General features: G+C 38.6%; 1 protein-coding gene across 2 annotated transcripts in view; it reads left to right on the plus strand.

Annotated features, from left to right (window-relative positions):
* The window catches only part of LOC149146937 (K(+) efflux antiporter 2, chloroplastic-like), a 443,890-nt gene that overhangs the window by 107,388 nt on the left and 322,594 nt on the right, over positions 1 to 13,908 (plus strand). For both annotated transcript variants that reach the window (XM_089445962.1, XM_089445963.1), the window contains exons 5-7: positions 382 to 518; positions 771 to 830; positions 931 to 1,050. In XM_089445962.1, the coding sequence (XP_089302088.1) occupies positions 382 to 518; positions 771 to 830; positions 931 to 1,050 (317 nt within the window). The remainder of the gene's footprint in view (positions 1 to 381; positions 519 to 770; positions 831 to 930; positions 1,051 to 13,908) is intronic.

The raw sequence follows: 13,908 nt of genomic DNA on the forward strand, positions 1-13,908 counted from the left end.
GATACCTTAAGTCGTAGCTGTTCATAATCACCCAAACCAACATATATTGGTTGAAACAATATGTCTCGAGACTCTCGAGTGCCTAGTGTAGTTTATTTTTATTTGTGAGAGGTGAGGCATATTTTATAATCTAACTTATTTTTTGATGTGGTAAAAGTTAAAACCTTGCCTTTGGCAAAAGTTGCTTCTTTAGATTGTTGTGTTTGGTTTATCTTATAGTCAGGAGCAGCAGTGCCAAAGAGAAAAAAATATGTGTCTCCGCAAAGCTATTTTCCTTTTAATAATTATGTCAATCTGAGTAGACACTTACAGAGCAATATTTATTTTGTATGGTTTCTAGCTATGTTTTTTCTGATCTTTCTTAAACTTTTATTATGACAGGAAGCCCTGTATTGGGTTATCTGGCTGCTGGTATCTTGATTGGGCCATATGGTCTATCAATTATTCGCCATGTACATGGGACAAAAGCTATTGCTGAGTTTGGAGTTGTATTTTTGCTCTTTAATATTGGGCTTGAGGTAAATGAATGCCTGACGTTTCTATTGAATATATCCATATGAATTTTTCATTCAAGGATAATTGTTTTAAGACGATTATTTCTTATACAATCTTGTATTGTTGTGTGAACTAAAACTTCATGTGCTTCTGCATTGAAGCAGAACATTAAAGATCTCTTTTGAGTGTCTATGTTAGTGTATTATTGTGTTTTTAAGCAAGAATGCCTAGGTTTACAAGGAACTTGATTAATCATATTTACTATTTTTCTGCAGCTTTCAGTAGAGAGATTGAGCAGTATGAAGAAATACGTATTTGGTTTAGGGTCTGCTCAGGTATAGTTATAAAACATGTGTGCTTGTTTATAATCAAAATATTTGTTTGTCAATTTGGAATTCTGTTTGAAAACTTTAATTGTATAGTTGTGACTTGCAGGTTTTAGCCACTGCGATTGTGGTAGGCTTAATTGCTCATTTCATTACAAAGCAATCTGGTCCTGCCTCCATTGTTATAGGGAATGGATTGGCGCTTTCTTCAACTGCAGTTGTTCTTCAGGTTATACTTTTTCTATTTTGAAACTGTTATATTTATGATATGAGTATTATTTTTCTCCTCTTTCTCTCATTTTGTTGCAATACCAATTCATAAAACTTGTTTAGTGATTTTCCAATCAATTGTTCTATAAACCTTATTGCAGCTGCTTTTGTTTCAAAACTCTTCTTTTGTGTTCAATATCAGGATGAGTGAAAGTAATTCATCTATCACTCTGTGCTTGTTTGCACATATTGTCATCATCATTATATGCTGCTTTTTTGCAATCTCAAATTTAGGTCTGCCTTCATACTTGTGACACTGGAGTTCTTTTTACCTTTTAGTGCTTTACATGTCTTACTAGAATGATGTTGAATAATATCTGTAAATATAGTTGTATTTTTGTTGGCAATAAAATGGAATTGTTCTATGCAATAAATTTTCTGTGTTATGAATGTGAATTATTAATAATACATAGTTAACAGTGATTAGTATACTGAAGAGGCATGTCTCTAAGGACATGACCATTCATGAAAGGGCATCTGTGTAGGTATATATGCGGGCCCTCATTTGTAACAATTCCATCAACTCATATATTCTGTACATTCAACATTTCTATATTAATATATTACTTGTCCTATAATGGATATTTACATACTTTAGATCATCTGAGTATTCTGCTGTGTATATGAACTTTGTTCATAGCATTTGGTATCAGAGTTGTTTGATGCTCTGGCCACTGAGCCTCTGCACAGAGCCAGTCTGATCTGTCTTTTGGCCATTAATTTGCCATCAACTTCGTTACCATTGTGATCAAAACGTTTCGCTACATAGTTTTGGAGATTCTCCATATTGCCATTAGGCCATTAGAAAAAAAGAAAAGTAAAAAGAAAAGGAAAGAAAAGGGGAAGTCAAGGAAAAAAACATAAAAGTGGGGTTAAAAATCATTAAAAAATTGAAAAAAAAGATTTAGTATAGTAAAAATAATAATTATAAAAAGAGTTAATTAAAAATAAAAAAGAGGATTATAAAAAAATATAGAAAAATAAATAAATAAAAAGTTTATAAATATATAAACAATAAAGTTTAAAAGAAAAATAAAAAGGAAAAAAATATTAAAAAAAGAGGCCACAGCAGCAGCTGCCAAGCTGATTGGGTGATCACACAGCCACCACACAACCGACTCCTTATTATGCAGCCACCCTTCAGACCAGTGCTACCCCGATACTGCAAACTGTACGTTGCCGTACTTGCTGTAACTTATTGCTGTCCAACTAGCCGTTGCTCTTACACAACCACTCCCTTCGGCCACGTTTCTTCATAGACAACCAAGTGGATATCTTTCTTATATCTCCCTTGTTGCCTTGCACGTTTCAATTTACATACATTTCGTATTCACTGTATAATCACATTGATATCTGCATATCAAATTCACTACACCTTTCCGCTGCCTACAAATAGATGCCGCCACTCCTATCGCAGTACCGTCCCACAGATTTAGCAGCTGAACCATTGCCAGGAATCTGTCCGCTGCCTCCACTGTTCCCTACTGCGGCATTCTGTCGCTACCACTTCAATCTGTCCCATGAACTGGGCTAAAATTCTCAAAGGATGTAATTGGTTCGATGCCTTGGACGTTGCTGCCAAATCTCAAGCATCACACCCTTCTATTGGTCAAATTAATCATTGTTGTGTGGGATTAGCCGCCATTATAATAATCAACGGGGATATAAAAATATTGAGTGCTAATTACTTAAAAAACATAATTAAAAAATATATTGGAAGAAAAAGTAACTTCTTATAAGAAACAATATACATAAAAACTATTATCGGAAAAGGAATATAGTTAGAAGGAATTTTTAAGTTTAAAAGGGGAAAAATAGAGGACAAGGAAAAGGGAAGTATAAGTGAAAAGGGATATTTCAAGGACAAAAAATAAGTGAAAAGGAATATATAAAAAAGATTCAAGTTATAAAATAATTAAAAAGAATATATATAAAAGCAAAAATCAAGTTATATATTGGAGAAGTGGGTCTCTCAGGTATCATTGACGAATACAAATGGAGTCAATCATTGAAGAGAAGAAAAATGGAGACTAACAATGCACTTGGCTTTCTTCTCTCTCTCTCTCTCTCTGTACTTGGCATTTTTTTCCTCCCTAATGCTGGTTTATGTTTCTATTTATTGTAGAAGTTGGGTTAGTGTTGGTTCCATTCCATTTTTTTGGTATCTCTTGTGAATCTCAAAACTCTAGGATTAAAGGCAATGTTCCACCAAGATTTTGGGATGGATGGGGGAATAGGAAGACACATAGGAGGGTTGTGTGTTAGCACCGTAAACTTTTAGGGAAATTTAGGGGAGACATGGGGACGTCGAGGTATATATAATAATAGTAATAATAATAATAAACATGATTCAAATTCAATTTTGATAATGAAATACATTGATTTATTCATCATAAATGATTCATTGAAATAGAAATAGTAAAATATTGTATACATTGATTTAAATTCATCATTCATTATACTAAGCAAAATAGTAGATACGAAAGTTTGACAACTGGATTAGTAAGTTGAAATTACTGAAACTCAAATATAGTAACAAGTCTCAAGTAAAAGACTTGGTCTAAGGTCATCAATGTCTAGAGTCAAGAGTCAAAAGTTAAAACTAAAATTGAACAATGGACAATGAACCAATGTTATCAGAACTGGACTGGTGATTGAATCAGTCGACCCCAAAATTGGGAACTAGAAAAAAAACTGAACCAAAAAAACGGGTGTCCAAAAAATACACAAATAAATGATTATACACAAATATGCAAAGTTTCTCATATATATAGCAAGGTGCATATAACTAAAATAACACCTAGTATAATCTGTATTTGAACCAAAAGTACATCGACAAAAAGGCTCTAGATGGCCCACGAGTTCGGAAAAATTCATGCTTCAACAAATACCTACATATTATTAAAATAATTGCATATATTGGGATCCTTATCAACAATATCACCATTTAAGCATTAGAAAATAAGATAGAAAAAACTTAAACTGTCTAGTTGAGATTTTGTTCAAGTGACAGGTACAACTTTATTAGGGTCATGCCAATGGAGTTCAATAATCAATGTCATCGTTGAGATATAGAGAGGGCTTGGCGCTCTTGATTAAATGCTATTTCCATACCCTCATACATGATGGAATCCAATTAAAACATTGCAATCCCCCAATCCTGAAATCCTGAAAACTGTTAAGTCTGTTGGATTTTGAATGTGATATAAAATTCTACTTTCTCCATATGAAATCCACTGAGGTTAGAACCACTCTCAAGCATCATGAGTCAACTAATGGTAATGTTAAAAATTTTAAGTAATTATTTTAAGAATTTAACATTACCATTAATTACACAACATTAGTAGGGCCCTAGGGTTGAATATTAGACTTCCCCACTCATAAATTATTCTTTTCAAGCAAAATTCAAGGGGGATACCACAAGCACTCCTTTTGGAGAAACATTTCTTCCACATTAAATAAACGTTTTCCTCTGCGTCTCCCCTAGTTTCCCGAAATGGTTGACATGGAGAAACATGGGGAGCCACCCCCAACTCAGGGGAATGTGTCGCCATGGAACGCTGATTAAAGGTCATTTCAAATGTATATTGCGAGTACTCAGGATGAGGTTTTTCAGCTTGATCTGCTTGGACTTTTCACCTCCCGTAGATCCTTGGCAATAGTCCTCCCAAGCAGTGGATATAAATTGTAAAAGGAATTCTGGTAAGAAATGCTTGTTAGCTAACATGCAAGACCTTCTAGCTACCACACAACATTTCTTGATTGTATGCAATGTTTCTCAGGTAACATGCAATATTCTTAAGTTCATGTGAAAATTTTCAGCTACGACACAACATTTCTTGATTGTATGCAATGTTTCTCAGGTAACATGCAATATTCTTAAGTTCATGTGAAAATTTTCAGCTTACACACAATGCACCATTTCTTATTTAGCATGCAATACTAGTTTTCTCTATGCAATACTCATGTGGTTCTATTTGGTGTTGGAAATTCTGAGAGGGGTTGAATCAATATTTTCCTTATTTTCACAAGTGGTTAAATTACTCTTAAATATTCAGAGCATAAAAACAAACACATGAAACGACATTACATCAAATGATCAATACACAGAAATTTCGTCTCAACCATGTGCTTTGTTATGTATGACGTACATACAAATTTACCAGTTGACAACCCAAGGGGATTTACCAACAAGGCCGGAAGGAAGCAAACACCCCCTGAATAGGTTTGGGCTCCCGTACCAGGGATAATAAGCCAACTACAAGAAGTTGCTACCTCTACTGGTGCATTCCATTCCTAACACTATTCACTCTCATTGCTGCTGCCACTGCTGTCCATTGCTGTCACTATTGTTCACTGCTGCCCAATGCTGTCCACTGTTTTCACTGTTGTCCACTACTGCCACTGCCCTTTGTTGTTGCCTCTGTTGCTACTGCTTTCATTGCTGGACTGCTACATTACTATTCACTGCTACCACTATCTACTGCAGCCTTAGCTGGACTACTACTTGTTGCTACTACTGACTCAATCACTTGGCCTCACAATGCTCTGCTCAAGGAAAGCATAGGTGTCAAAGTGAATCATTACTGTCAAGGAGGGACTGTCACGACATCATTATTGTCACTGTCAAGGAGGGATTGTCAAATATCAAGGTTATAGAGCACTGTCACATAAAGATTGTTGCCAAATAAAGGGTTACTATTATCCAATGTATAAATATGATTCTCTTGGATATGAATTACTGTCACAATTATCTTATGGTTCATACATCAGGCTCTCTGTCATATTGGAGGTCAATACCATTCAAGGTACACAAAGTTACTACCATATCAAGTACATACGGCTATCAAGAGCACTGTCATCATGGATACTCAAGGATATTGTTGTGTCACTACCTTAGAACAAGTTCACTGTCATAGTGACTGCTAAACAAGGTGGTCACTACCATATAAGGTTTTTGTGAGGTTCACTGTCATATCAAGATTATTTATCATATACTGTCCGAAGGATTTAGGGCAGTGTCATGTAGATCATAAGGTTCACACGTCTAGTTCACATAAGATACCAAACTCTGTCATCCAATAAAATATTTAATTGTGAAGTGAAACTGGGATAATCACACAGTTAGGATATAATGACTATTGACTCAAATCTCAATGACAATGAGAGGGTGATTGAAACTCTGACTGTAGCTACCAACAATGATGAATCTCCATGTTCAACGTCTAATTTTGTTAATTATAGTTAACAATGGTATGTTCTATGCTTGGAACAATTACATTAATGTCCTTTTAGCTTCCCAATGACAATTTCCAATTTGGTTTTCCAATAGCAATCGCATTAACCATAAACCATATTAACAATAACTGTAGACAGAACATGAACACTCAAATGCAGAAGACAAGCCAAGACAAGAAAACACTAGATTTGGCAAAAGCCAGGGAAAAACCCCAAGATGGGGAATGTGAAAATTCCAGAATCCCACTTGAATCAACGACTGTAGCAACTGATTAAACTTCTTCTATTTGTTAGTCATTGAAACAAATTATCTACTGTTTCCTACAACGAATATTGAAGCTAATACAACTGAAGCCTTCACTTAATTAATTAATTAGCCCAAAACAAGAACCGAACAAATAGAGAAAGATGCACAAGTGACACTGTATTTTTTGGACAAATGTCCCTGGGAAAACCCAATGCGGGAAAACCGGTGCAACAACTCTGAGGGTTTTATATTATTAAGTAGTAGTTACAGAGAAATTAAACTGACAGAAAAACCTAGTGAGATTACCTCACTCTACTTGGCGATTCCCAACTATTCCGACAATTGAACCAGCTGTCCCTGACTATCTCTGCGTTGGCCCTGCGTCAGCCTCAAAAGGCTCTTTGTCAGCTCAACTGGGAAACGTTTGCCCTCTGGAGAAGTTTCCAGCCCTCCTAGTTGACAAATGTCAGCTCCCTCTGCAAACTTCGACTATTGCGCTGAAGACTGCGCAACTTCTGTGAGGCCTCCTGGCTCATCATCAAGCTTTGCATGGGCCCTTCTGGCCTAGCGCCAACCCCTCCTGGGTCTGTGTTGCCTCCTCCTTGTGTCTCTCTGCCTCTCTGCTGCGTATCCTGGGCTCTGGAGAAGATACTCCAACCCAACTATCCCTGCCCCTCACTGCAAAAGATCACTATTGATATTCTCCCGATAGCTGCTCTGCTTCAGAAAATCGATTCTCTGAACTTTTTGTGTGTTCTTGCAAGTAACCCTCAAGCCTCCTTAAATAATCTTCTCGTTGACATTCAACGACCCAGATTAGAAGCTAATCAATGGCTACGATCATTTCTGCTTCATCGTCGTCTTCTTCTAGAAGTTACACCCATAGTTAGATTTATACCCATTAATTACTTTATTTTCCTACGTTTAGACTTAGGGTTCCATTAAAAATAATTAATTATTTTAATAAAACTGTTTCTGGGTTCTTTGGAATACATGTGCCTAAGCCTCCCTGCAAAATTTGAGACTTAGTGCACATCCGATGCTACCAGAAATCAACAGGGAATACCCTTTGATCAATTCTTCTTATTATTATATCAAATGTTCAGTAGAGAGAGGGAGTACAATAAATTCAATATTGATTTGCCAAATCACAGTTAAAATAACCTTGTTAAATCTGCAGTCAACAACAGTAAAATTCTGCCCTAATGAGAAAGTCAATTGAGGTCAACACAGTAGCAAATCATCCTCTATGCAACTTGGTCATACCTAGTCAAACTTGGCCTTCTAAGGTGGTCAAAGTTAGCCCAAAACAATATTGAAAACAACAATCAAATGTTGAAGTTTCTAAGTTTACTTAGTTTATAAACCCTTCATGCACTTTTTCTGATTTATTCCTACCTACTTGTTAATTTTTCTTTAACAAGTTATTTACAAAGTAAATACTGAAAATAAACACCAGTGCATGCTCAACATATTAGAGATCAACAACTAAAAGAAACAAGAACAAACACACCACATGACACCATTATTTTTGGACCAATGTCCACAGAAAAACCCAATGCGGGAAAACTGGTGCAACTATCTGAGGGTTTTCTTATTAAGCAATATCAGATTACAATCTGGGTGCCGTAACTGGCATACCCAACAGAGAATTTCCTTAGTAGCTATACCTCACAGTTTGAGAGAAACAGAGAATTTCCTTAGCAGCTATACCTCACAGTTTGAGAGAAACAGAGAATTTCCTTAGCAGCTATACCTCACAGTTTTAGAGAAACAGAGAATTTCCTTAGCAGCTATACCTCACAGTTTGAGAGAAATTTCCTGGTTGAAACCTCGGAAAATCCTTCCGACAGCTCCTTAGCACAAAACTGCTCCTGCAACCCCAGCGTCTGCCCAATCTGGACTGCGTCAGCCCTTCTCTGTCTGCCCCAGGAGGCCTTGCGTCAGCTGCGTTGGCCCCTCTGGTGCTCTGCGCAACACTTGGCTGCCTTTGCGTGGCCCTGCGTGAGCCCTTGTTGGCTCTGCGTCACCCTCCTTGGTTGCTGCGTTGCTCTCCCGACACAATCTATGCCTTCTCTGTTTCTCTGTACTCAATGCCGCTCAGTTGCTCTCCCGTTCACCGATTCTATCTCTCCTAGCAAACCCTGCTCTAGAGAATAGAATCACTGATCATCTGGTGTGTTCTCCAAGTGACCTTCAAGCCTCCTGTTATACTTTTCCTGTTGACATCTCAACGACCGAGATTAAGTCCCTAATCAATGGCTAAGATTAGATCTGGCTTGATCCATGTTTTTTGGACCACTCTAACACAAATTTATATTAATACACATTAATATTTTATTTTCCTTAAGTTTAGACTTAGGGACTCCATTAAAAATATTAATTATTTTAATATCTCTTGATCTGTTTAGAATCTGTCCAAACCCTTTCTGGGTATTGGAGATCTCATGTGCCCTAACCTCTCCACCAAATTTTGTGGCTAGAGCACATCCGATGCTACCCCAAATCAACACTCCCTCTTAGCGAGGACTGTGCTCTAGCAATACTCCTCATTGAGTATTACTTTGATCATTCGACATCAGTACCTGTGCCGATGCTAGGCCTTCTTGCCCAACATCCTCTGCACTGCTGCCTCTTGTATTGCTGCCCATGCTTCTGCCACTTCCACTGTTGCATCTGTACGACAACTCCCTCTGCATCTGTGCTGCTGCTGGTCCTTTCTCTCAGCATTGCACCTCTTCTCATCATGTTGCATCGTGCTGCCCACTGTTGCAGTGCAACTCAGTTACTGAGAAGTAAGTAACTGATCTCCCAATTGACCTCCCTGTTGGGCTAGAAACACCCATTGATGATGAAGCTCCCTTACTGCTGACAAGTGCTGCCTCTCTCTGACCTCTATGCTGCTGCAACAACTCCCTGCATCTCGCAACGTTGCACACCTCGTTGTGCCTTCCTGCACTGGTGCAACACTCCTGTGCCTCTCGCACTGATGCAGCTTGCTAGCTCTGCGTTGTCTTGGGACTCCTACACTATAGCTCTCTCTGCCGCTCCATCCGCATTCGTCTCTACCCACTGAGCTAGTCCTGTTGCTCCTCGTCGGGGCTCTTGTAGCAAGGTTTAATCCAAGAGGCTGGGTACCTCAAGGATCCTGCCCCTCATCGCCTGTAGTCCGCTTGACTACAACGCGATGTCTTCCCACTTCCGCTCAAGTGGCGTGTGTGCCAATGTAGGCCTCTGGAGGATTAGAACCCCGGGGCCCGTATAGGGAGATTGATCCCAAGATGGAGACCATCTACAATCTTGCATAAGATCCAATGTGTTCCCTAGCCTTCAAGTACTTCATAATGGCCTGCCCATCCATAATGGGCTTTGGGATGTGCCAATGTCTCCTAAACTCCAAATGAGATTAACTAAGAATCCTATTAGATGGTTTCTACTTCTAAAGGGGATAATATATTCAAGGTACATCCTTCAAAAGGTGGTGGCATGTGACAGATAGGTGAATGAGGTAGGGGATGAGAAAGGGTAGCCCTGGGTCACACGCTGGGGTACAAGAGTAGTTAATAAGAGGGAAGCCCACACTTGGGTTTATAATGTATAGGAGGGAGCAATCGAGGTACATGAGGTGCCCCAACCTTGATTTTTTGACCGTTTTTATATGCCTTTTGTCGTTTTATGATTTTCATTGATTAAGTGCTCGGGGCTCAATGGGTAAGAGCATGATGTATAAGATATATCATTGAATACCCCCTTTTAAGGTAGGGCAGTTCATTGCCCACCAGGGGTTAGGACAATCATGGGTTCCTTTATGATGAAGGAGATTCATAAAACCTATAGGAACCAGGGTGATGACCATGATGATGGGGTAGAGCTCATGCATTGGCTTTTTCCCACATGCTAAATGTGTTTGTCTCGACCATCTTTTGCATTTTGTGGTACATTTTCCTGTTGAATGTGGCCAAATATGCTTTTATCTTTCTTTTTTAGCCGCATCAACCTTCGGGCATCATTCCAGGCCATGACCCAAGGCGTGGGCATGGGGAAGTCGTGAGCTAAACCTATGTGGAGCCAGTGGAGGAATGTGGAGCTAGGTGGAAGAGATGATGAATGGGGCAATAATGAGTGGAAAAGGGGTAATGTAAGTGGATAAGGGAGTGAGACCACGCAACCAAAATCAAGGTTTCCCATGAAATACCATCCCTAAAGCTAAATGGTCAGTAAAAGAGATCCCACAAGACTAGCATGCAAGGTTAATATCCAAAAGGGGTCTAGGGGACAAGGGAACAAGCCTAAGTCATTCTTTCTGCCGAATCCCCCCATTAATCCATGCCCAGAAGTGTCCATCATAAGCAATCTACAATACTCAATTACCAAATGACAAGGCATACCTTTCGGTTTGGGAGACCCACCTTCAAACATAAGATCATGGCAGATGGGCGAGGGATCACATGGCTGGCTCGGGTGGCGGAGAAATGGCACAATGGGCTAGCTGGTGGCTGCATGGGGCTGGTGGCCGCTGGTTGAGGACCATCTTGGAGATTTTTTTTTTGTCCTAGGGATACCACCCACAAAATGGTGGGTAGCACTTCAGACTCTCCAACTCTCTCTTTCTCAAGTTCAGATTTTCCTTTCAGAAGCACAAGTGTATCAAGTGAGGATGAGAGGCACAAATATATAGGAAGAACAAGGAGGTCGAATTCATGAGGGTGTAACTCCTATGCCTTGAGGAGTTACATATGCCATAATAGGAGTGTAACTTATGCCATAAAGGAGAGGAGTGTAACTTATGCATTTAAGAGAGAAGTGTAACTTATGCATTAAAGAGGTGTAAGAGAAATCTTTTTATGATGAGTCATTAAAGTGTGTAAGAGAGTGTAAGAGGTGTGTAAGAGCATTAAAGAGAGAGAGGAATGAACCCATTAAGAGAGAGAGAGTAACACATGCATTAATTGAGGGGAGTTACATATGACATGATTGAGTCTCATGATTGAGAGACTTTAATTTTTATTTAATAACAATATTATAATAATAATAATAATAATAATAATAATGATGATGATGATTAAGTCGAAATTGAACTATTAGGATTGATTGATGATCAGAAGGGATTTTCCATTAACAATACTTGATTACCAATTGATGTAAGGTGATTTAGTATTTTTTGGAAAGTAATAACTGATAGATACTATTTTTAGACTTTCTATTTTTAGAAATTCTATTTTTATAAATTCATCCTGTTGGGTATACGACCAAATAGTCCCACATTGACTAGAAGTGGGGAGAATCATGGGTATATAAGGATGGACAAATATCTCCATTGGTATGAGGCCTTTTGGGGTAAGTCCAAAAGCAAATCCATGAGGGCTTAGGCCCAAAGTGGACAATATCATACCATTGTGGAGATATGTGGTGTCCAGAGTTCTATCAAGTGGTATCAGAGCCATGCCCCGAAGTTAGCCAAGTGGATGAATCCTCGGAATGTTGAATGAAGGTGGTGGGCCCCGGTAATATCATGATGGGATCCGTGGATGAGCTCGGTTAGACAGGCGGTGTGCTCCGGATTCTTCATGGACGTGTCCTGGCCCCAACACGGTGAAGAGGAGTTGACCTGGGATAGAGCAAGCTCTCGAGGTAGGTGGTGCTCCATGTAAGGCGTGTGCTTCCAACGCATTGATGATTGGAGCAGAGAATCCTGGTTGGTAGAGAGTGGACGGATGGATAATCGTTTGAGGGGAGGCTCGATGGTCCTTTGTTCGAGGGGAGGATTTTTGGGTATACGACCAAATAGTCCCACATTGACTAGAAGTGGGGAGGATCATGGGTATATAAGGATGGACAAATATCTCCATTGGTATGAGGCCTTTTGGGGTAAGTCCAAAAGCAAATCCATGAGGGCTTAGGCCCAAAGTGGACAATATCATACCATTGTGGAGATATGTGGTGTCCAGAGTTCTATCACATCCTTGAGCTGCCAATTTTCAACACTCGCTCTCATCTAGGGAGGAATTTCTTTATGCAATAAAGATCTTTGCTTTCTTTGCTTTTAGACATTGAAGAATCAGATGTAGAAGAAATTGAAGATTCTCTAGAACTAGATAACAAGAATATTTTGCAAGTGTCATTATCGAACATGACAAGTATATCGTAGCCCCAAAGATTAAAGTTAAAAGGACATATCAAGAAGGACAACGTAATGGTTCTGATTGTTACCGGTAGCACCCACAACTTTTTGGATTCAACTATGGCGAAAAGACTCTACATTTTCACATTTCCCATGTCCAACATGAAGGTTATGCTAGCTGATGGTAAGAAAATTGAAAAGGTAGGGAAATGCCATAAAGTCAAATTACAGATTCAAGACTATAATCTAGAATATCCGTTCTACACTGTACCATTAGGAGGAGTGGATGTGGTCCTAGGTATCCAATGGCTTCAAACCCTAGGTACTTACTCTGCCAACCATCAAAAGCAATTTATAAAATTTAAATGGGAAGGGCATAAATACAAGTTATATGGGTTCTAGCCCCCTGAGAATCAAATTGTATCATCATCCCAGATGATGAAAATGATTCGGAAGGGAGCACCAACTTATTTAGTACAATGTCATCAATTAGAAATGTTAACTTCAAATCTGGTCAACGAAGAAGCACTGGAGGTCCAAGAGCTAATTCAAAAGCACGAAAAAGTATTCCAAGATCTTCCAATGAAGTTGCCTCCTAAAAGAGAAATTGAGCATACAATCGAAGTCAAATTAGGATCAAATCCCATCAACATCAAGTCGTATCAATATCCACATCCTTAAAAACCGAAATTGAAAGATTAGTCCAGGATCTTTTAAATTGTGGCATTATTCATAAAAAGTAGAAGTCCATATACTGCTCCAGTTGTATTAGTTCGAAAGAGAGATGGATTGTTCAGATTATGCGTCGATTATAGGGGACTAAACAAAATAACAATTAAAAACAAATTTCGAATCCCTTTTATCGATGAAATGTTGGATGAATTACATGCAGCTAAATACTTGTCAAAATTGGACTTAAGGTCAGGGTATTACCAAATTAGAATAAAGTTGGAAGACATAGCAAAAACTGCGTTCCGAACACATGAAGGTCATTATGAGTTTAAAGTAATGCCTTTTGGTATAACTAATGCACCGACAACATTCCAAGCTACTATGAATGAGTTATTCCGTCCATATCTAAGGAAGTTTGTGTTAGTGTTCTTTGATGACATTTTAATTTATAGTAAAACATGGAAGGAGTACCTACAACATTCGGAGCAAGTTCTTACTGTACTAGAAGAACATCAATTCTATGCCAAGGAGTCCAAATG

Source organism: Pinus tabuliformis, chromosome 9 (genome assembly GCF_031772625.1).
Source record: "Pinus tabuliformis cultivar Carrire ecotype Pingquan chromosome 9, CPIR1, whole genome shotgun sequence".
NCBI lineage: Eukaryota > Viridiplantae > Streptophyta > Pinopsida > Pinales > Pinaceae > Pinus > Pinus tabuliformis.